The sequence below is a fragment of the Arabidopsis lyrata genome, assembly GCF_000004255.2.
Source record: "Arabidopsis lyrata subsp. lyrata unplaced genomic scaffold ARALYscaffold_8, whole genome shotgun sequence".
Lineage (NCBI taxonomy): Eukaryota > Viridiplantae > Streptophyta > Magnoliopsida > Brassicales > Brassicaceae > Arabidopsis > Arabidopsis lyrata.
The window spans coordinates 12,676,938-12,701,432 of record NW_003302548.1 but is presented as its reverse complement, the minus strand read 5'-3'; the positions used below and the strand labels follow the sequence as shown (position 1 = coordinate 12,701,432).

The 24,495-nt window shown below is 35.6% G+C and overlaps 2 protein-coding genes and 1 pseudogene across 2 annotated transcripts; 1 reads left to right on the top strand and 2 right to left on the bottom strand.

Moving 5' to 3' along the window:
- Positions 1-1,865: 1,865 nt before the first annotated feature.
- Positions 1,866-2,783, bottom strand: LOC110225780 (annotated as a pseudogene).
- Positions 2,784-7,565: 4,782 nt separating this feature from the next.
- Positions 7,566-8,424, top strand: LOC9300037. Its single transcript, XM_002865664.2, has 2 exons — positions 7,566-7,895; positions 7,990-8,424. Exons 1-2 carry the CDS (start codon positions 7,660-7,662, stop codon positions 8,174-8,176), a joined length of 423 nt encoding a protein of 140 aa, XP_002865710.1. The 5' UTR covers positions 7,566-7,659; the 3' UTR covers positions 8,177-8,424.
- Positions 8,425-18,139: 9,715 nt separating this feature from the next.
- Positions 18,140-24,269, bottom strand: LOC9301784 (Fanconi anemia group I protein). Its single transcript, XM_021015657.1, has 13 exons — positions 23,065-24,269; positions 22,875-22,956; positions 22,579-22,770; positions 22,387-22,451; positions 22,160-22,319; positions 21,735-21,980; positions 21,534-21,650; positions 21,131-21,322; positions 20,954-21,041; positions 19,808-20,721; positions 19,215-19,716; positions 18,938-19,128; positions 18,140-18,860 (listed from the first exon to the last, which is right to left on the bottom strand). Exons 1-13 carry the CDS (start codon positions 24,102-24,104, stop codon positions 18,330-18,332), a joined length of 4,320 nt encoding a protein of 1,439 aa, XP_020871316.1. The 5' UTR covers positions 24,105-24,269; the 3' UTR covers positions 18,140-18,329.
- Positions 24,270-24,495: the final 226 nt, after the last annotated feature.

The window sequence follows — 24,495 nt, the reverse complement described above, 5'->3', positions numbered from 1 at the left end:
AACCTGCATTGCATTCGGTTAATCTTCTTCCGGAGTCTCTTCTTTTCCAATGTAACCTTCCGATACTGAAGCGCAAGTGCCTCTATGAATGCCATCGCTGTTCCTTGGTCTCTGATTGGGAGATCCCTGATCAAAGCGCACGGAGCTCGGATCTGAGATCTGAAGAAGCCGCGAGGTGGAAGAGGCTGCCTGTTTGGCTCATTTGGAACATCTTCGTTTATCATTCCGATCCAGGAGAAGTCGGACATAGATTCTGAACATCGAAGGTTGAACTCTATACCTGCTAAAATGAAAAAGAATGGTGAGGAGTAAAGGGAAATTGAGACCATAATTTATAAGAACGTCATATCCCTTGGAGTGATTTGCGGAGAGATTTATGCTCTTAAACCGATCCTGCATTAAAAGACGTATCTCCGAGAATATTTTGAAGAATAAGGGAAATTGTAAATGTTTCCTTAAATAAAAAAGGGGGCCGAAGCCCATTACGAGTTCAAAATAGGAGCAGAATTAGAGAACATTTATGGAAGAGGCTCAGGAACAGGTTCCTTCATCGCCGGTTTAGTTTTCGAAGTGGACGCCTTGTTATTGGCATCCACTTCGGGATGATCCCGAATGCGTTTCCGACGGGTGTTGGCATCCTCCTCGTCTTCTTCTTCGCTATCAGATGGAGCGGTATAGACCGGGGCATTCACAGGCCCCAGAACTCCCTTAGCACGGAGATACATCCGGAGCATCTTCGGGATCTCAGCAACAGAATGAAAGTTCCGCCATTCCCATTGAAAGGGGTCACTTTCCAGAGCTCTTATCTTCCTCTCCACACGAGCGATGCGAGCCTCTAGTGTTTGCCTTTTGAGACCTAGCCGCTGCCTCTCGTCACACAAGCGACAGTGCTTGTCAACGACCTAGAATAAAGATAAGTAGGTAAAAAGAAGAAAGCGGAAAAGTTTTGATCAAAGAAGATAAGTACTAAACCTTATCCAGGAAATCGCAAGCCTCTTTCTTTTCCTTCGAAGGGAAGTGAAACACGGCGTGCGGGAAGAGAACACCTGCCGGCTCGAATCCATCGCCGGACAGAAAAAGCGGGCTACCGGGATCAACGGGGACTACGTTTTCGTTTTCCATTGATATGGTGCTTATCGAATGAATTATGAAGTTTCTTGAGGAAAGATCAAAGGCAAACAATTTCCTATTTATAATAGGAATAGGGTTTGTCTTGGAAACAAAAAATCATTAATGATGGCGTGCCCTAGTAACTTAAACCATTTTTGGAAATCGAGAAAAGGCAGTTATTGCCTTAAAGACGAGCCGCTTTTCCTACTTTCAAGAAACAAGAAGGGAAAGAACAACCGTCGCATTAACTACAAATGTTTCTACGGCCCAAGCCCAACAAATTTACCGAGTTGACTAAACCCGAAGGGGGGAACTCGTGTTAAGCCGAGCTCAGTTCTCGCATTCTAAAAAGAAAGGTCTGATCAGCCTAAAAATCTCGAAAACATAACCACAAGGCCACAAAAGGTTAAAAGCGGACTTTGCAAACCCGCACGTAGCTTTAACCAAACCCTCTTGGGATCATAACCTAGAAAGGTTTAAAGGCCTCCTCAGGCGAATATCTTGTCAAAAAAAGTAATGATAAAGCCTCCTTAGGCGAAAACAAGTTCGAAATTAAGTTTTAAACTAAATAGGACAATCCCCAGTTTAAAAGTGGACACAACCACTACGGATTGACAGCCACCTCGGATTCTGGCTCGGCTGTCGAAGTTTCATTCACCCCCTTGACTGGTGCTTGATCAGACGAAGCTCCTGGTATGCTCTCCACGGTACAACCATCTTCCGGGGTGACCTCCGGTGCCCCAGGAACTTCGGGTGGGATGACATCTTCCGTCCCACTTGAGCCTAGGAAGGACAATTCCAGTCAATTAAAAAATATAAGGCAAGAAAAAGGTAGTAAGAGTCAGGAACCAAAGGTTACCTGCCCAGTCTAGACCCGATTCACTTATGGGAGGTGATTCTGTGAAGAATTCCTCGAAATGGTGAGGGTTGAAGGTTGAAGTAGGAAGAGCTGCCAAGCGACTCCGCTTTTCAGATAGATTAGCCGACAGTTCGGTCCTTTCTTGCACTTCGGAGAAATCTTCATCGTGGATTTGATCCAACAGAATCAGGTTGCTCTCATGCTCCTTGATGTCTGATTCCAGATCTGACCTAACTTTCTCGGTTTGAATGAAGCGGATAGCCCCTTGAATCAACTCCATTCCGCGTCCCTTGACCTCTTTTCTGGCCTTCGAAGCCGACCTTGCCAACTCGGAGTCTCGTAGCTTGGTTATCGCCTTGTATTTCGCATCAAGTTCGGCAAGTTATTTATGCAAGGTGTAAGCAGTTGATTCGGATTCACATAGCCTACCTTGAACGCCGGTAAATTCATCCTGAAGTTGATTATTCCGGTCATATTGGTCTTGCAACTCGCTTTTCACTTTTGCGAGTTCGGATGTGAGATTGTCAACTCGATCTTCCAGTTCTTGCCTAGAGCTGGAAGAGGAGTGAAGGTCGGCCTCAAGAGCAGAAAGTTTTTTCTTCCACGTAACAATCTCCTTTTCCCGGTCAATGACCAGCCCCTCGTAATGTTCAATCATGTCATTAAGCTCGCCGTTAGCCTGGCATGATGCATAAAACCAGGATGGCCAGTCAGTTCGAAGAATGGCAGCACAGTCAGAAAAATAAAGCGGAACTAACCCGAGATGAATGATGAGCGTGAAGCAAGTAGCATTCACGAATCGCAGGGCGCCACTTGTCGAAATCTGGCAAGATCGCATCCGATCGGGTCTTGAAGCATCGGAAAACGCTGCCTTCTTTCTCCATAGCTACGAAGGAAGAAGTGTTGTAGAAATTGGAATCTGGACAAAGATAAAAACTTTTAATTGAATATAAATCACCAAACCTGAAAGCGATTTGACTTGGGGGACAAGAGCAGGCTTCAACTTCGAGGAAGCATCTCGAAACTCAGAATCTCCCTTTTTAGGAGATGCGCTCCGGGCAGTCTTCTCGCTATCAGGCTGGGAAGAGGAAGACATATCAACAGGTCGGGGAGGACCCCTTGGTTCAGTAGGAGGGGACGATCGAGGTGAACGGTCAGTCCGGGCCCTTGATTTCTCCCTTCGCGGAGAAGAGTCACTACGAGATGACTTGTCTCTCTTCCTGCGAACCAAGTTCTTAAGTGGTTCATTGCTAAAATCATCTCGGGGAGGACGAGGAGAATCACGACGTTCGCGACGAGGTGTTAACCTATAAGCAGCAACGGATCTGGCTCCCTCGGTGCTGTTGTCATCAACCAGCAGGGTCCTGCTGTAGTCTTTTTTGTCAATGGCGGCCGCAAGGAACGCCTTGTTTTCATCGTAAGCCTCTGCTATCGGCTTGGAGAGTTTCTTACGCTGGGCAGTGAGGGCCCGAGATGACATTCCCTGAGTTGAGGGAGGAGGCGGAAGACGATGAAGTAGATTGGGGGGACTCATCCTGAGTTTTCGGTTGGCTTCGAAGAACTGATCGAGGGTGAAAGAATTCCAAAGGGTTTCCCTTTCAAGGATTGTTTTGAAGAACTTGACGAATTCTTCAGTCGGAAGAGTCGAAGCGATGAAAGCTGCGAAGTGAAACAACGAGTTTGATCAGTAAAAAATAAAACAACCAGGAAAGGAATATACAACCTAATTTCTACCAGGCTTCGCAGACCACTTCGATGGGAGTACATCAGAAAGATTTCCAATTGAAGCAGGAGTTTTCTTAATCAGGAACCAAGGATGGTGCCAGTTTTCATCTTTGTTCGGGAGGTGCGAAATGACGTTCCTGTTGGCATTTGGATACGCCGAGAAGTACCCAGTTTTCTTTGATGAACTCCTTACGCTTAGGAGTTCATTCAGCTCTGGGACTCCAATAACGTAGCCAGCCTCTGCCGCAACGGTTATGATCCCGAGGATGGTTCGGAGGAGATTGGGGGTTAGTTGAGGTAAAGCAATCTCAAGAGCCGCCAGGTATCGAACTAAGGCTTCGGGAAGGGGGAAGGTCAATCCGCAGCCCTTGAAGTAGATTTCATAAACACAAAAGTAGCCGTCGCGGTGGTTCTCCGGGGATTCCGTAGGGTCGGCTATCTGCGCTTCTGCTATGATTCCAGGAGGAATCTGACAAAGCCCCTTTAATCGCTCGAGGGATTGAAGAGTACAGGTGGATTTGTAATGCGGATCGGCAATGTCGTTAGGACGAGTGCATTCGTCGTTGCTAGAACGTCTCTCGTCGTAAGACGGAGATTCAGGTCTCTCAGAATCGGAAGTCATCAGAGAAAAATGAAAAATTCAATATCCGGCGAAGAGGGGTTCGGCGAAGAAAAGTAGAGAGATGTTTTGATTAAAGCACAAAAGTAAAAGTAGAAAATGATGATGAAAAGAAGTTACCTTACACAAGCTAAATGATGGAACCGCCTCGGAAGTTGTGTGGGAAGTGGGAAGGTTTTTCCCGTTTTAATAGTAATTAATTAATATACGGTCATAATGATGACAGATGTCACTCGGTTAAAAATGGCTAGTGCCGAAATTAAAGGAGTGATGAGATTTTTGGCGGGAAATCAGAAAGATTCTCGAACGCAATCTTTGGTCATTTCAGCATTAAAATCTTCCGAATTGAGGTAGCACTTCGGAAGACTTGGGGGGCTAATTGTTGGTGTCGGATCCCGCACCAGAGGTCCAGGACCAACCAAAGATTGCCACGTAGTCAGGGTAACGGCCCATAAGCGGTAAAGCCCATTAGACCCACAAGTCAAAAGAACAGTCGAAGTGGTTATCACCATAAGGAGAATCCGAAGTGACTGCACCTCGACACGAGTCCGGAGACGAAGTCGTGGTTAAGTCGGTTCAAGGACATTTGGGCCAAAAGGCGAGGCCCATGAAGATCAATTCGAACGTTAAGCATTAAAATCAAAGATCAAAACGGACACATTTAAGAGAGAATAATTGTACTTAATTAGCCACTTAAATGTCGTTTTTCTATGTATAAATATAAAGGCCAATGATCATGTAAAGGGGATCTTCCTCTCGAGTAAGAAATACTATAGCAATTCATAAGCTTTTTACATATTTATTTTTGTCCCTCAAAAGTAATCTTTCCTACTTAATAAAAATACTTGAATGTGAGAATCCGACATCCACACTTATATACGAGTAGAAAGTTTTCCAATCTTTATAGATTTAACTGATTTTAGTATGAATGTTAAAAAATAAATGTACATATAATTATATTTTAATTGAGAAATACTTATGGAATTGTTGAATTCATAATTTGTGTTTACTAATCGATGACCCCTATGATGTATATCATCAAATTTAGAGAAAATTAATTTGCATCAAATCCAAATATTCTTCAAATAAAGATGTTGTGGTATGGTTACATGAAAAATATACCGTACGGGTTATACCTATACGGCTTTTTCTATGAAAATTCGATTCCAGCAAATTGTATTTCTTCACGTAGTATGAATTAGGTTATGGATAAGGCTATCCAAAAATGTAAAAAATATACATTTAAGCGAGCACATTATCACCACTAATATAAATACAAGTACATGGTGGCCTTGTAAAATCAACTAAATAGAAAGCAATACAATGATGTGTTATGGTCTCTTTCTTATCATACAAAAGAGTTAGTTTATCTTATCTTTTTTTATTGTTTCATTTTCACCTTAATCACAAGAAAGAAAATCATTGAGTTTTCCCAACAATATTTATCATCATATTAACACCATCAATCACTTCATACTAGATCCAAAAGAGTACAATATTTTCAAATCTTCTAAGAAATCTACTATCTTTTTTTTTTTGATGTCAAAGTAAATCTACTATCTTAGCATCACGAAATAGAGTTAGAAATGATAAAACTACATAAGAATAAAAACATGAAATAAGCACTAAAATTTAAAGATGACACGCATCAAAACAAACTCACCTATAGCTAAGGGTGTCAAGTTGGTTAAACCAAACCAAACCAATCCATATCCATATGAGTTTAGTATCTAATGGATGATGAGTCAATCCAAACCATTTGCTAAATGGTTTGGATGAAACCATAACTCATTTAAATTATTGGATTAATGGATAAACTCATTTAATCCATTTAATAAATTTTCCATGATCTAAATAATTATCATACTACAATCATCATCATCATACTACTATAATCATTCATGATCATAATCATCATCATACTATTATCATCTCATCATCATCATCATCATCATCATCATCACCAGCTTAAAAATAAGAAACAGACATCAAGTTCTTGAATTCAAAACACAACAACTTAAGCTGCATAAACTCAGTGAAACACAAAAGATTTGTCCAAACATGGAAAAGGAAACGTGTGATCGATTCGATCAATGTATAAGAGAGACACTGGAACTTTCACTCGAATCCTAACAAACAAACTCTTAAATTGGTGAAACTCAATGGACAAGGACAAACATATAAGGCAAGATATAAACGAACAGAGCACTAATTAATGAAATAGATGTTTTTCCACGATCAGCAAGCTAGAAGGCTCATGTTAAAGTGACCAGTATATATGTACATAATATATATAAAAAAAACACTTGCACAAGAAGGGTTAGACAATGCAATCAACGATAGTTTAAATCAAACAAAACACTTACTCTCTGATTTTGCTTGCACGAATGAAACAATAGAAATTGATCCATCAAGCATATATTATTATAATAAGACATCATTCTCATCACAAAGTACCTTCCGGAACCTTAAGTTCGACGGTGGTGGTAGTGAAATCGAAATCGGATTCCTTAGGGAAACCACTCACGTAGTCTTTCAATGTTGGTGGTGGTGGCGCTTGCCTTTGAGAGCCTTTCCGATGGTTCACTTCGTCGGCCGGAGACTTGATCGGTAAGAGAGAAGAACGAGACCCTTATCAAAGCTTCGAAAAACCCTTTGGCGAATAGAGATAGCGAGAGATTGATGGTGGTGAGAGATCGATGGTGGTGAGAGATTGATGGTGGTGAGAGTTGTGAGGCTGAGGAAGAGAGATCGATGATGGTGAGAAACCGGTTTAGTAAACCGGTTTAGACATTTTATTCGGTTATATTCGGTTTACATATTTGATTTAGAATATTTAATTTCTACTGGTTTGGTTATGAGTAATCCACTAATCCACAATAATCCAAACCATTTCAATCCAATTCATTAAACTCATTAATCCATTTAATCCATTAATCCATTAAGATCCAAATTTCTCATTCATTAGATCCACGGATTGGATTGGTTTGGATTGATCCATTAATTTCAATCCATTTTGACACCTCTACCTATAGCATACAAAAACAAAACAAAACGACAAAAGTAAAATTCGATAATATTGTAAACATTTATCCCCAAAAAATGGGTAAAAAAGTTTACACAAGTAATGAATATAAGGATACACGTGGCGATTATCAAGCAAAAGAAATCAAAATCAATCGTCCTCGCGTAGTACACTTGTAGGTCCCACCTATCTTCTATAAACATTTTATAAAACTTTTTACTTTTTTCTCTGCGAATCCAAAAACAAAAAAAAACTTCTTCTTCTTCTTTTCGCCATTAACACCTGAAAGAAATGAGATAAGAGAGAACAAAACCAAAAATAATGGTGGGACTAAGTATTGTTTTGGAGATGACTAACAACAACAACAACACTCTCAACAGTGACGGTGGCTTAATTATTAGTCCTAAAGTCGTCAACAAAGCCAACGTTATCGTCACCACCACCGTGACGACGGACACGACTAATCTCCGTCGTTGTTATCAAGATTCTGGATTTCTCGAACATTGTTTTCTCTGTAGAAGAAAACTTCTTCCTGCGAAAGATATCTACATGTATAAGTAAGTCATCATCAATAATGGGCTTTTTTTTGTTTGTTCTTGATTTTGTTTTTTTTTCATGAGATCTTTTTTTTTGTTTTTGAATTTTGGTTAGAGGTGATAGAGCGTTTTGTAGCGTGGAGTGTAGATCGAAGCAGATGATTATGGACGAAGAAGAAAGTTTGAGAAGAGAGTATTGTTCGTTAATGGATGTTAAGAAGAAGAAATCTGAATCTCCGGCGACGGCGCCGTCGCGTTACCGCCGAGATCCGAGAAACCTAGCAGGCGGTTTCGCTTACTGAAGCAGAGAGAATCGCAAAGACTGAAAAAGTTGTGTGGTTTTGACTTTTTTACCCTTAGGCTAAGTTTTGTCGTTTTGTTTAATAACGTGTAAAGCCGAGAGGGTGTTTTGGGTATTTCAGAGCTTTTTTTGCATATCTATGGGAGCCCCTAGTAAAATATTTTAATTAAGTTTAGTATTTAACTATTTATTTTATCTGATTGAGACCTTTCTGAGTTCATTAAGTTTAATGTTGATGGAACTAACTTAGATTAGAGTTTTATTTAGTTCGTTTATAATTATAATAGTCTGGCCACCATGCAACTTTATTTTAAAAAATTAGAAATTGTAAGAAGATGAGAAACGAAAGGGATTTTGTGATCTTAAATAAGTGATTAGTGATAGACTACGTTGATCTAATCCACAAACCGACAAACAAAAGGGACACGTAATAAGTACTATATGTTTTTCTTTTATTATATAGTATAAATAAAGATATTCTCTTGATTTCATGCGAATTTTAGCTTCAATGTGTGGGAGAATCTTTAAGCTTTAACCGACATAAGTTTGTGTATATTTATATTCACATATAGATCAACGTATACGAATTTATTTTTAGGATTTCAACGAAACTCTAAACATTTACCAACTTACATACTTTTTCTTTAGTTTAAAGTTGACTACAAAACAAATGTATGCACATCACTAGACAAGAAGAAATGGATTATATCGAACCTTTTTTAGATCATTTACTTTGTTTTATTCATAAAGGAAAAGCATCATTTCGTAATTCGTATAGTGTCCAAGAAAACTAATTCAGTACTACAAAAACATGTCATTAACATGTTATATTCAGTCAACAAAAATATCTTAGATGTTTTTTCCCATACTGATGAAAAAAAGGATTTATGGTTCTCGTGTCAGAAAGTACGTTTCTAAGTGACAATCACCAAAAGTTTATACGTATCAAAATGGTAAGGATCATAAACGATCACTGAAATTCAAATATCATTCGGTAAAGAAAAAATTTTCAATGATGAATATTCATTTATATTAACCTAAAGAAAACGGTAAGAAATGTTGGCAAAACAATCCTATAAATTTGTGCAATCTTTGATGTAACTAAAGTCATGAAAAAGAGATGACACAACTCGAAAGAAAATATATATAATTTCGGTATATAAAAATATAAATTTGTGGGTGATTGTAATTGCGGTTGCACTTGTTTAATTCTTATGTGAAAATATAATTTCACACGATATAAATAATACTAGTAAATAAATGTTAATATCCCAAACAATTACTTACAAAGTCGTATAAACGATTTAGTAATGATATCCATTTCTGCAAATTTTTTAACTTTCATCTAATGTGTTTTTAAACTTGTCCAATCCCTAATGGAAATATCAGAAGATTTTTTTTTTCAAAAAAATGAAGCAAGAGATCATTCAAGTGGGTTGAGACTAGTAGAGTTTTTTTCATGTACAATTTGAACGTTTAGGTCGAAATCAAGACAAATCTTTTATAATTTTGCCATATAATTTTCAGATTAATAAAATAAATTTCATGCAGCAAAAATAAATTTTTGGTGTTGACCAACACGATGGCGATCGTTAAGAGTATTTATCAATTGGTCAAAACTCACAAGATTCTTAGTTTTCTTAGGTTTTGGAATAATGTGGGGCAAATATATTTTGGCATTTTACTTTGTCTTTATGTAAATAATATATACAGTATGTCCCATGAAATGTAATTGATTAGTGCTCCACATTCATTGGATTCGACTGTAAAAGACACTGAGGTCCCTTACCTATATGTCTCTTTCTCACTTTCTGTTGATTCCGAAAATCACACAATAAATTTGTTTAAAGGAGGAAAACAAATTCAATTAACTCTCTCTTGCTATTTGTGATCAAAGACTCGAATAAAATGGTGAATTTGATTGCTGAGAGACAACGTTAAGGTTTAACTCAAAAACAATCGAGAAAACTAGGGTTTTTTGTATAAAGTTACGGATCCCCTGAATAGAGGACAAACCCCTCTATTTATACATGATTAAGGCGGTTTTAGGATTTGTTAATCTTCTAAATCTTCGGAGCTTATCTTCTGCTTTTCCTTTCTTTTCGCGATTCTCGTTTTTTTCTTAAGGAAAATCTTCTTTTTTCTTGAACGAGAAGTCGGTTTAGGCGATCTCTTGTCTTCGGGTCTAGCTCGCCAGGCGACCTCCTTTCCCTGGCCCATTAACAGGCCTAACCAGGATTCTCTGGTTTAACTGAATTCTCAGATTTATTCGTAATTTGTCCGGTTTAAGCTGGTATTGTCGGAGGTGCTAATTCCTGCACCAACATGTATTAATTGTTATACTGGTGGGGTTTAATAATTTTGTGATCAATTCCTTAATTTAATGCAAAAGATTAGAGAATCTGGTTTTAAGTTGAACAAATCAATGCTCTTTAAATTAATGCAATAGGCACTGCTCTCACATAACACCTGCTCATTCATTAAAAATGGCTCTTAGTTATTACATGCCTGACTAATTAAATTATACAGCCTGTAAAAAAGCTGATGAACTCATAGATACGTCAGATATGTAATTTAATTCCAAATATATTACTCCCTCTCTTTCACAAAGAGTGTCATTTTAGAGTTTTGCACACAGATTAAGAAAACATTAAATTTTTTGTTTTTTCTAAACAAAAACATCATTAACTATATACCTAAACATAATCTGCCAAATAGTAAAACAATCTGTAGAATACTAATAGTCATAAAACATAAAAAATCATTAAATTTTGCATTGAAAACCTAAAACGACACTCTTTGTGAAACAAAAATAAAACCTTAAAACGACACTCTTTATGAAACGGAGGGAGTATTAAAAATGTTTAGCTTAGGAAATTGTGATTTTCGTAATCAATTATATAACCTACTAGGCTTAGATATTAGGGTTAATGGAATCCCAGCTATGCATTTACAAACATAAAACTTCTGGATAAGGTTTACGATATTTTTAGTGAAAGTGATTTTTGAAGACATTAATTAATAATGAAGGTCAGGTCACATGTTCCCTTATTAACCATCATTCTTAATGCAAAATCCACCTTTTTCCAGAGGCACAACACAGCTTAAATACTCAAAAGGTTAGTGGATGTAGCATAGAGTCTACAACAATAACTAAAAAAAAAGAAATTGTTATTATGCAGATAGTTACATTTAATTTGGGTCATAGTTAAATTAAGTAAATAATTTTGATGGGAAAATGATAAAATGATGGGAAACGGGATTTTTGCGTAGGTTGACGAAAAGATTCTAATGCATTTTTTTCAAGAGAAATTGGCAGCTATAACATACAAAAAAACTTTAAATAAGTAAATGACCAAAACAAAAAAAAGCCCATTGATTTTGTCTGTATTTTTTTGTATATCTGACCTTTTTAGCCTCCTGTGAAGTTCACACACCTTGACGTGATTCTTCTTTCTTTTGCGTAATTTCTCATGTTTTTTTGGTACTTGTAAAAACCTTATTTTCACCATAATTACTATTTTCTGCAGAGAGATCAAAATTTTAAAACTTTTTTGCAATTTTTCATCTTTGCCGACAAAATTTCCGACGAACAAAACAAGGTTAGCCTCCGATCTCTTTTCCTAATTTTGGTTATTCGGTGACTGACCTTCAATTGATTTTCGGGGGGAAAGACTTTGAATTTAGGATGTAGTTTTAATTACCCGGCAAGTTCGAAACCCCAATTGCCCTACCCTGAGTTCTCTGACTATGTTTTATGGTTATACGATTGACTACCTGATGCAGCGTGATATTTGGATTATTCCAAATATCTTCTATGATTATCTTCTATTTATTTATTATTTTTATTTTAATTAGTTTAGATAATTATTAGATTATTTTAGCGTTTATCTAGGGTTTTGGGTTTTATTATAAATAGCCACTTAGGCTTATTGTATTATGGAAAAGTTATTGATGAATTGAATAATCGAAAGATTTAAAGAGGTTTTTATAAACCACTGTGAAGAGTATTCACAACCCTAAGAGCTTTTGCGAAAGCCCTGAGAGGAGGACTCTCAAACCCTAGTTTCCAGGTATTATCAGAATCAACGGATCTAGTTCTATCCCTAGAAGCTTCCGCTCCATCACTACCGTACATCGCCGGCAGTGTGTTTAGCAAATTCGGTGAACTGGTTTATTAATTTGGGGGTGATTAATTTCTCTCAAATTGAGTTTAGTTTGTCTACTTTATCTTTTTTTTTTTTATCATAGAATTGAATCCTTTGTTTAAAACTTGGAATTCTTGTTTGGCGACATATGTTTTTCCTTTTATTTGTGTTGTCGAGGTTAAGAGAACATGTGTTTTATAAATAGAAAGTTGCTTTCAGTTTGGGAATTATTGAGATTTTATGTGGAAAGTCTTACATAGGAACTGTCTGTTTGGATGTCTTATGCTCAGACCCTTTTTATGTTCTACCATCTTTGTAGAGAACAAACAATGTACTATTTTTAAATAACCAATCTTTTAAGTCAAGCTAAACTGTACTATCTAAGTTAAGTCTATTCTATTGTTTGTATGCAGTCTACTTTTGAAAGCATTTCACTATTAATTTTTACATGTTTGGAGTACGTAATAAAGTTTTTACTTTTGTATTGCAAGAACACCCTCAATGGGGGAAGTTGGCTTGCCGCAGCGTATGTTCCGGCTTGGCGCTGAACCTGAAGGTATAAAAAGGATCAATAACTATTTTACATTGAGGTGGATAAAGATAATAAAAGGGACACTCGATGATGAGCATTTGAAGAAATTGTTAGATTCTCAGTTTGGAAATGTAATGCATATGGGCACACACCAGTTTTCTGTGATGTTCCTTCACTACATATTTTCTAGGCAGTTGATGACGGAGAAGAAGTATGAGATTGTGGCTTTTTGCTGAGAAGCTAATTAGATTTGCTGTTGATGATTTTGCTCTTGTGACGGGTCTTAACTGTAGTAAAACTGGATTCAAGAAGGAGGATGAGAAAGGGAGAGGAACATGAATTTAGTTTTCTGTTTTCATATATATATATATATATATATATATCGTCGCGTTCTATCAGCTTTAGGTTTCCATTGTAAAAGTATACTATTCCATTCAACAAAATTGAGGACATATATCTATTTCTTATTTATTAGCTTATGTTTCATTTACTCCTTGGGTTCCTTTTATACTATCCCCTTAGGGTTTAGTTTTCTTTTATCATTTTGCATTTCACTAAATCCTTGGAGTTTATCATGCAAGTTTGCTTACTTACACTTAAAGAAGCTACATTCTAACCTCTCATATTGCGTTAAGTCTACAAACCCACTTATAAGTGTCCCTAAAATCATTCCACCGTATCTCACACACGTCATCATCTTTCTTCTCACTGTGCATTCAGAGAAGCAAGGGATAGAAACATCATTGTAGAGAGACCACATGCTACTTTCTTAATATTACATGTTATAGTGCTATATTCTTTATTAAATTATCATATATGGTTATTGATTTAATTCACCCTTTTTCAAAGTTGTGTGATTTTATAAAATAACGTGACATGGTATACTAGTGTGTTTTGGGCGAAATATCTATCAATAAAATAATATATTATCTTTTAAAATCACACGTAAAACACCTCTTAATTTGAAGGTTATTTTAATTAAAAACCCCAGACGATTGAAAAATAAAGAAGGAAAAACTACAAAATCTACGACTTATTCCCAATTTCTTTCAAAATCTACCACATTTCTTCCCTTCTTTCAACTCATACCACATTTAGTATTTGAATTACTAATTTGCCTTCCTTATTTATCTTTCCAATTTATCTCTCCTTCCTATTTATCTTCCCTTCCTATTTATCTCCCCTTCAACATTAGCTTCCCTATTTATCTCTCTTTCCCTCGAAACACGTGCACTTTAACCAAGAAACATTATATCTCTTGAGACTAAACAATTAACTTTCTTTTTTGTCTCCAGATCTTGTCCCCGATTGGAAATTCTCTGATGCGTCTAGATCTTGTCCCGATTTCATCATCTTTCTATTATCATGAATCCCACATCTTGTCCACCAATAGTTCTCATTTAAGGGTTTCGAATTTTATTTACATTTTTCACCATCTATTTTGGTCCATAGATTAGTTGAGCATTATTGTCTTCACCTACCCGGATTATTGATTTTTTTTCCCTTCTATTGCAAAATAGAAAAATGATCCAGTTGTCCCCAAGTACTATTACTCATTCTATTACTCATTCGATCTGAACTTGTCTCCGATCTAATTCTATTACCCATTCGATATGAAATTATCCTCGATCTAATTCTATTACCCATTCTTTCTGAATTTGTCTCTGATCTAATTATATTACTCATTCGATCTGAACTTGTCCCCATATAACATATTATTTAAATAAAATTATATACAATTGTAAACGTGCAACATTTATTGCAATTTGTCCTTTTATCTAACACATCAGTATGTCCCTTTATCTGACACACCAGTCTGTCCCTTTATCTGACACACCAGTCTGTCACCATCAAGGGCAATTTCGTCTACAATATGCATGTGGTAATGAAATGTGGTAGATTTTGAAACTCTTTCCAATTGTGGTAGATTTTGAAAGCCACTTTTCAAAAAGTGGTACATTTTGCAAGATTCCCAATAAAGAAAGTAACCTTCCTTAATTTTTTATTAGTTCTCTCTCCTCTATCTTAATCAATGCCCAAATTGTCCTTGATTATGTATGCGCGCTAACAGAAAAATATCGAAATAAAAAAATTAAAACTAACAGAAAAAATAAACACTGTTCATCTATCATCGGGAACACTGTTCATCATCAGAATCAATAAAAAACAATGGTTTTGTGGTTATTTATTTGATTAGTACTGTAAATCAAAGTTTATCGCGTTAAAATTATAAGTTATGCGGTAAACTCATAGTTATCGGGTTAAATCAGTAATTAGATGATTCATATCAACTAACCTATATATAAGCTTGTTTATTTAATTTAATAATTTATTTATTACGGTTAATTTATACATTATCATATTTATTTATCATAATAATTTAATTGATAAATATTGATTTTGTGATTATTTATTTTGTTTATAGTGTAAATCTTATTGTATCGTACTAAATTTCAGTAAAAACTTTGTTGAGCTAACATCGAAAACACTATTCATCACCTGAGACAATAACAAGATTGTATTCTTCGTAATTATTTATTTGATTAACAATATAAAGAATATTGTATCACGATAACTTAACAATTATGTGGTAAAATTATATTTATCGTGTTAAATTATTTATTATATGATTGGTATCAACTAACTTATTTATTAACCTCTTTATTTACTTTGATAATTTATTTACTATCGTTAACTTATACTTTATCATATTTATTTATCATGATAATTTAAGTGTTAATGGTTAACTTTTATGTTATCTTTTTTATAAATGTCGTGAACAAAAAAAATCTTCTTCTCTTCTTGAGTATTCTCCTCCGCCGTCACGTCTCTCAAATTTTTCTCTTCTTCCGTTGTCACCTGCAACTCAAACTCCCAATTTCACCTCGTCACCTTTTCTTCTTCTCTTTTTCCCACTTCTTTCTCTCATTTCTTTCCATCTTCATTCTAAATTACAAAACCATAATTTTCATCCCCAAGTTTTTCAATTCAAAATTTAGTTCCTCCCAAACTCGTTTAGACATTCTTTTTTCATTTTCATGTCTCTGTTTGTGAAGAAATGGAGGTAAGGGCTAAAAAATAGGAGCATTTGGAAGAGAGACGTTGATCGGAGAAAACGTCGAAAAGTCACCGGAAACAATGTAGAAGAAATCTCATAGAAGAATAAAGGAGAAGACAAATAGTTATATGTGTAAAAGAAAAAAGACATAAATGTATAAACACCATTCTCTCTCTTAGCCACCTAATTAAACAAAAAATATAGTTAGATACTTAACTATATAGTCTTCTATGGTCATGTCTTATAGATACTCTAATTTGAAAGTCAAATGGTAAATAATTAAAATGTTGTTTACGTAAAAACAAAAAGAGAGAGGTCAATGTCCTTTACTTAACTAGAAATTGACCCATGCAACGCGTGGGTTTAATGATATATACTCAACTTTTGTGATTTTGTAATATACGTTATTTTTTAGTTACTACAACACTATGTAAAAATATATAAAAAAAATTCGTTTTGGGCTGCGAAATTTTAATAAACAACATCAGATGTGGCTCTTACAAGTCTCCTTCTAGACATCAAGTTTTGGGCAACAAAGTTTAAAGAAATTTGTTTCACTTTCATAAATCGTACTTGTAATCGGGTAGCTCATAAGTTAGCTCAGTTCGGTAGCATAAGCTCTTCTTTTTACTCTGATAGCAATAATCCCCCTCCATGGATTGTAAACGATTTGTACTTTGATATTTGCAATTAATACAAGTTACTTTGACGAATATATATATATATATATATATATATATATATATAATTCTATAGATAAAAATACAGATATATATAAATAACGATAATTGCAGAGATATACACGTCCACTTATAATATACTACATATATCAAACATATTTTTCAAACATATTTTTTTTTCGTGTTTCGTTGTTCAACTTAGTAATCATAGGATTGTTAATTATATATTTCATAACATTTTCTTTTATAATTCTAGAAACTTAAATGTGATTTATTAAATGTAGTTTGTCTTTTCCAAAGAAGCAAAAGAAAGAGTTATATATATATATATATATATATATATTGTTTTTCTCTTTAGACCTTTAGCTTTCAGAGATTAATTTTGTCACTTTGTTGCGATCTTTCCATACTCATTTATTTTATTTTATTTTTATTTGTATTTTGTTTCTATTTTATAAAATTCAATGTTGCACTTGTGCTCTTTCTACCTATTTTTGATATTTTGATTATTTTATAAAATTCAATAAAAATTTAATTTAATTTTGTTTCTATTTTAAATTTTTTTTAATCTTTTTAATAAGTTCATAATGTTTGTATTACTATCAAATGCATTTATACATTTACTTTCATAATTTCTTATATTATATTAATGAAAAGCTAAATATTAAAAGTATACATAATTATATTTTTAGTTTTGTTGTCAATTTTAAATATATTATAAACGATAATATTTATCTATGTTTTAATATTTTTTAGTTTTACTTATAAACTAATCAACTATTATTTCAATTAATAATATGTCATAAGATTCCTGACTATATATATTTTAGTGAAACTGAAAAATGTGTGAAATTTTAACTTTCATACAATTTTAGAAATACCCAAGATATTGGTTTTTAAATATGTCATAAGATTCATCACTGTATTGCTTTTCTTGAAAACTGAAAAATGTATGACCTTTCAACTTTCATACAATTTTATAAATACCTAACATATTGATTTTTAATATATCAATTTTAAAACTGAAATGTTTCTAAAATTTTATATATGAACAATCTTAAAGATTTTTTTCGCTAAAATTCAAATTATATTATTACGTATAATATTTCATAGTTTTTTACTTAATATATCAATTTTAAAACTGAAATGTTTCTTAAATTTTATATATGATCAATCTTAAACACTTTTTCGCTAAAGTTCAAATTATATTATTATGTATAACATATTTCATAGTTTTCTACTTATAATATTAATTCGTTTGTCTATAACTTCAATTTTTAATCATAAATAACAATAAATATAAATAACTATGTTTTGAATTATAATTTTAAAATAAATTTTAGTTTATAAATTTTAATTAAATAGACGCTTAAGTGGACGCTGATGTGGATAGCTTAGAGATAGAGAAAACTCTCCCATTATATATATAGATAGATTTATAAGAAAATGTTCTTTTGATTTTGACTCCAGAAAAATGTACTTATCTAGTGTATATTCCCCAAAACACTATTAGATATCCAAGTATGGTGAGATTATACAAATTATATAATCAAACTGGTTTTGGACTATATTATCAACATTTGACTCACATAAGCTTGAAGCATTAGAAACCCTATATACAAAAGTTTGTAGAGATTACCTCCATGGAGACTTGCTGTTTAAGGAAACCTGAGAGCTATTAGTATAATGCCTTTTATGTCTCTGAGCTTTGCAAGTTTTATTTACAAATATGAAACCTAAAATGTTTCAGAATCTTCATCAGAATCTTCCACAACCCAACTCTTCTTAGCCATCTTTTTAGGACGATTATCGCCACTTTCTTCTTTTCCTTCTTCTTGTTCTTCCTTTTCTTCTTCGTCGTCCTCTTCTGTTTCTGCTGCTATTGCTTTATCAGAATCTAAGCCCGGTGATGATACGGAACTAGCATTTCGGGGAGACAACATTTCTTCTGAACCATCATCATCTGACTCTTGTCTTAAATCATCCTCGTTAATGCCAAAGTTATTGTTCTGTATCTCTGTCTCTTCCTCCTGGTTTCCACCATCTTCATCTCCTGCAGGAGGTTCTGCATCTTCAATTATTTTAAAGTCTCTGGCGGTGCTGCGCTTGGCATGCCTCAACAAATTCAATTTAGTAACTTTGCTTAGCTGAATTAGGTATCTTTCACAGTCTTCTATCTGGAATATCAAATCAGGAATGCATTTGTTCTCCTGTTTGATCTTATTGATTATGCCCTTGGAATTGGAACTCACACTTTCTTGTTGTTCCTGCATTTAGAAGAAGCCCCACGTTACGCTTTCGGATCATGCATCTATAACGAAGAAACATCAATATATGAATGTACCTTTTGCATTTCAGATAAAAAGGGATATAAAGGAACTGTGAGACTCTTGCAAGTTAGTTCCACCAGTTTTTGAAATTTAAGGCTGGGAAGAATTTGCTTGCAGCCCTTGGGAGCAATCCTCAGCTTCACAATTTGTGCCAATTGTTTGTAAAACCTAACTGCTAGTCTAAGAAACTGCGCTGCTTGCGAGTCTGCAGATCACGAACGCACGGATTAAACAAGCTCAATTAATGTTAGCAAGGAGCAGATCAGTGAGAACTGAGAAGTGAATACTCACCTTTGAGGTTCATCAACACAAAGGAAGAAAGTATTCTGACTGTTGACTCAGCCATTGAGTAAAGGGCTTCCTCGAGAACCAACCCGACTGTACTCTCAGTTTCATCGTTGAGATGGATGTTCTTCTGAGAGACCACATAGAAATTCTTTAGCTTCTTTGTGGCCCAATCCATTTCAACTATTGCTGAATCAGTTGATTGCAATATGCAAGAAGTTACAGAAGCACTAGTTGACTGGTTTATGACCATGTATGACTCAGACACTTCTAACGTATCAGATTTGTCTAAACCCATGATATTTTGCAACTCCTTAGCCACTTCAACGGCTATGCATAGATCACCAGGTGATGTGGTAAAAGAGATGGCAAGTTTCACAATGCTCTTTGCCACAGTGGTGTTAGATGTTTCACAGCTTCTGCACATTTGATGAGCCCATGATCCATGCCTTTGTTTGGATTTGTCTGGTAGATTGTTCCCAAGCTTCAACATTATAGCACAAAGAATCTGAACAGCGCAATTGAATATTATAGTATTAGCTTCCTGTACGTTAAAGAATGCGCTTAAGAGAAATTGAAGGAAGTTTAAAGGAGTTTACCTCTACATCATTAGAGTTTTGCGCGATAAAGTCCGTGATCATGGGCTTCATGATTTTCTCCATGAAAATTTCGATGCCCTTTACAAGTGGGTCTTCAATTCTTGAAGCTTCCCTGCACTCTTCTAAAGTAGCATCCTCGGATGCAGGTACTGCCAACAAATCTTCAAGCAAGCCAGTCAAACCAGATCCACTTGAATATATATTGAGCAGCTCTTTCAAGCTAAGTAAGGCCAGATGTAGACACTGTTTTCTTCCTTCAGCATCCTTCTTTCCTTTACTGTCCTTCTTGGTCTGTCCGGTCGCTAGAGGTGGATCTGGCTTTAGCAGGTAAAGTACTTTTAGCAGTGGAGGACCCAGAACTTTCATGTCACCACAGACCAACGGTTTAAGTGGATTTTCCTCCTTCATGCAAAGAGATGATCTTATGTGCCCAACACACACTTGCAAAGTGAAGGAGAAAATTTTAGAAATTGATTTTTCTGTCTTGGCTGGTGATGACTGGCTGTGATCCTGCGAACCTGAAAGAGTACCAACGGATTTGCTGCTATAGAGTTTGAAACTAAGAAGAAATAGCTGGTAGATACTTGAAGTTGCCAAAAAGGGAACTTTTTCTCGCTCTTCACTGATACTTGTGTTTCCCGCATCAGTATCATTACAGGTGCTAAATCGTACCCTCTTGCCAATATTGCTCGGTTTTAATTTCCCCACGTCTTTTTCCAGTGATTCATAAAGATCAATCAAATCGACAATCTCTTTTCTGACAGCACCCTTTTTCCCTTCAGGCTGTTTCTCTAGATCCACTATAATATAATTTAGCTGCACTTGAATGATTCCCAATATAATCAAACAATAGGATTTTCTTTTATCGTCTTCTAGAGATGCGGAAACTGTGTCCTGAGACTGCCCAACAATATCTGTAAAATGCAAACGAAAAGCTAAGTGCTTAAATAATTCAAGGCTGAGATACTCCTTTGGTTCTAAGACTTAATATCTCCAGCTTGTATTTCTCTTCTAAAACTAGACTAAGTCTAACACACAACCTATACAAACCAGAGTTGAAAGCAAAAAATGTAACAGCAGATCAAACATATTCAGGTATGAAAAAATAGACGATGATTTTTTTAAAAACGATCATTTGTAACATACCTTCTAAATTCTTGCCTAGTAAGAAGTTTCGGATCTTCACCAAAGCATTGGAGTAAACTTCATGAGATATGTTTCTCCCTCCCTGCTGCTGCCATATGAAATTTGAATGTACCCATCAATATTGTTTACAACTACGCTCTGTAACGTAACACAAAACCAGTTCTTCTGTAGCAGTACCTCATTATCTTGTGAAAGTGAGAAACCAAAGCATGGCCACGCGGCATCGGAAGGCCGATCCGAGCTGTTGTGCACCTGGAGGAGTAAAATCCAAGAGATACAAAAGAGAAGCCTATCCAAGGGCTCTTCAATGATATATTTTCCACCTTCTAATTTAATGCATGAAATGATTCCGAGCTGAAAATCTGTGTCCTGCCAGTATAATCATAAGTTGTCAAAACATGTATGTAGTTGTGTCTATCAACAAATAGGTTGAAAAATCTCATAACAGCTTCTCCCCGTAATAATATTCAAGGGAAGGGAGAAGTTCAAAAGATATAGCAACTTTTTTCCTGTTTTGTCAAGCCAGACTGAAGAGTTATATTCAGTGTGAAGAGAGGATGATGAAGCATTTGACAGTTACCTGTCTGAAGAAACGAAGAAAGTGAGGCATAAGAAAGTCCAAAACATGTCCTCCAGTTGATGGATCAATCAAGACTAACTTCACAAGCCCATCATAAACTACTTCCTTCACTAATGCCTACATATAGGAACCAAAGAGCTCTAAGAAGATCTTCAAAAATTTTGAAAGAAACTTTCAATGATCAAGGACGAAAAAAGACACCTGTTGGTAAAGACATCTTTGAAGCAACCCATTCAGTTCAGTGAAGAGGTTTCCCCTCACTATACAGCTCATCTCAGTCTGCTGACTGGAACTGGCTTGGCTTGATGAGTCTTGTAAAGTAAATGAACCGTCTCTCTTAGCTTGTTTCTCTGCAAGTATAAGATCAGTTATAACCTTTGTCGCTGCAACACGAACTGTATATTCGCGTCTAAACATAGCCTTGCGAATCACCAAGATGGTATAGTCCTGCATCATCAAGTTAAATTTAATCTGAGGTCTCCGCTTGTTTCTTTATCTCAATTCCATAGATCAGAAAAATGCATACAAACAGACGAGTATTATCAATTTTACAAGCTGAAACACTCGAAGTAGCAGCAGATGTGCAGAGAGTAGAACAAAAGAGAATGTGCAATAGATATATTTACCTGAAGGTCATGGCTGAATTTGATGAGCGGGATAACAGCAGAAACAAGAAGACAGCTGATATTTCCCTCCATGAAAGTGAAATAACCCAATAACTCTTTGAGATGGTGGACAAATTCCAACATGATAAGTGAGTATCTCTGGACAAGATACCTTAACAACCTACAAATTAAACTTCCTTAGAACATGGAAAAATGGTTGACAACCATATCCATTAAGCATTACTGACCTTACTATTGGCTTGCTCTTTGCGCATTTCAAAGAAAGAATGCGAAACTTGCATTGCTCAATTATCTGCAAAATTTGAGTGTCACTCAACTAAGTTTTGTAAAGTTACGGATGCAAAGAACTAGCATAGTAGTTTGAATGTCAGTCTAAAAGCATTAAAAATTAAGGCATCAGTAATCAGACAGGTATTAACCTCGTTTCTTGTCATATCATGGACTTCAAATAGGGTTCCCAAAATCTGAATGCTAAGCTTCTCAATACCCAATACACCATTAGAATCACCAAACTCATTGGATCTACTTTCTTCGACAGATTCTAGCAACATAAATCCAAACTGGATAACACTTGGAACCACATGCTCTCTCCCATATCTGCACTCACTAACCTAAAACAATATAACAAAATATATTTCTTAATTGTCTTGCAAGACTGTCCTAATATGATAGACAGGACTAAAAGCCCAATAATAAAAAAAGCAGGGGAACATACCGCTCTTAGCAAAGATTTTTCAACCAATTTGGCATGCAGGAAACTGTCTTCCTTAAGCTCATCAGGTAGCCACTTGCAATCTCTGTACATCATTGACAAAAACATTGGTAAAAATGTATCCTTACAGCCTTCAACATGTAAGAGAAATTATTCATGAAACATACTCAACGATTCTGTCGCTACTACTTACTTGGAGAGTCGATAATCATTGTACGCATTAAGCAAAGCCGTTCTCAAAATCCCTAAGGAATTCTCACCAAACTTTCTAACCCGAGCAACCGAAAACAGAACCGCAACTGTAAAATGATTGAAAGCTCTAAGATCAGATTTGACTAACGCCACAACCTCTAGCCCCAATGAAGGATCCTGCTTCACTGCGAAATTCACATGAAGAAGAACAGTTCCTTCTATCTGTCTAACAACAGAAGCTACTCTAGTCTCAGCTTTAGATCCAAAAAAACCAACAACACCTCCAATCACTTCCCTCTTGCAAAAACCTTTAGAAGCAAGAACCAACAATTGATACACAAGTGAAGGCAAATCCTGCAAGTCTATCAACTTAATACCAAGAAACACTTTCTCCACCAATTCACTCTTTCTCCCTTTATCCAGAAACGAAAACTCCTTAGCTAGAGATACCATTTTCGTCAACAACCCTTTACTCCATTCACAACTAAGAACACGATCAATCGCCGAATCAACGAAATCGATTTCACTAGCTTTAGCTTCTCTCGAATTCCGCAATAAATCAAAGCACACAGGCAATAAATCAAACAACTGGGCTTCATCAACAGTGATAACTCTAGACACACCTAATAAGATCGAATCGACTACAAATTTCACCTCCTTAACGTGTAAGTGTCGTAAGAGAGTACCGAAGAGCTGAATCGTCTTGAGAGAATCCGAATCGCTTGGGATTTTGCCGGAATTGAAGATTTGTGTGTAGGAGATGAGAAGAGAGGCGAGGAGAGACGAGAGAGACGGAGTAGTAGGAGAGAGTGAAATTAGAGATAGAAGAGCGATCACGTACTCAGAAACTGGTTTCGACGGAGATGGTGAAGAAGAGCGAGATTTGAGGTATGAGAGAAGAGAATCGTGGGAAGATGGTGAGAGAAGGTAAGGTGGGAGAGAGAATCCGGTTTGACAATGGTGGTACTGTGCTAAACGAATGACATCGTTGTCGGTGAAAGGTCTCTGAGTCGGTTCTTCGGCGGCGGCGACGACGGTCATTTTCTCGCCGGCGGGATAAATCTGATTTCGAAACTTTTCGGGGAAGATTAGTTTTAGGATTTATTATTTCTTTACGCGGGAGAATTTATATGGGCCTTGGTTTATATGGGCCTATGGAATCTGGACAGAGAACTGCAATCCAAAAATATATCGAACCAAACCGAAACCGTGATAAATTAAAATTTGTTTATAATCCGTTTGGTCTCATTATTTTCAAATTTATTTAAATAAAAAAAACCCTCGAAACTTTTTTTTTATATATATTGTATAATGTCTGTGTTCCGAAAAAATTAGAAAAATGGATATTTATGTTAGAAAAATTAGAAGTACATTTTCAACTGGTTTATTAAATAGATCGATTTATTATATAAACAAAAGAGGTGATTTAATT

What these genes read in the sequence shown, in the direction of transcription:
- LOC9300037 (XM_002865664.2), top strand. Translation starts at nt 7,660, where the DNA reads ATGGTGGGACTAAGTATTGTTTTGGAGATGACTAACAACAACAACAAC. An exon ending in AAAGATATCTACATGTATAA is followed by an intron (nt 7,896 to 7,989) that starts GTAAGTCATCAT and finishes AATTTTGGTTAG; the next exon opens with AGGTGATAGAGCGTTTTGTA.
- LOC9301784 (XM_021015657.1), bottom strand. Translation starts at nt 24,104, where the DNA reads ATGACCGTCGTCGCCGCCGCCGAAGAACCGACTCAGAGACCTTTCACC. An exon ending in AAGAGCAAGCCAATAGTAAG is followed by an intron (nt 22,320 to 22,386) that starts GTCAGTAATGCT and finishes TTTAATTTGTAG; the next exon opens with GTTGTTAAGGTATCTTGTCC. An exon ending in CACTTTCACAAGATAATGAG is followed by an intron (nt 21,042 to 21,130) that starts GTACTGCTACAG and finishes TTCATATGGCAG; the next exon opens with CAGCAGGGAGGGAGAAACAT.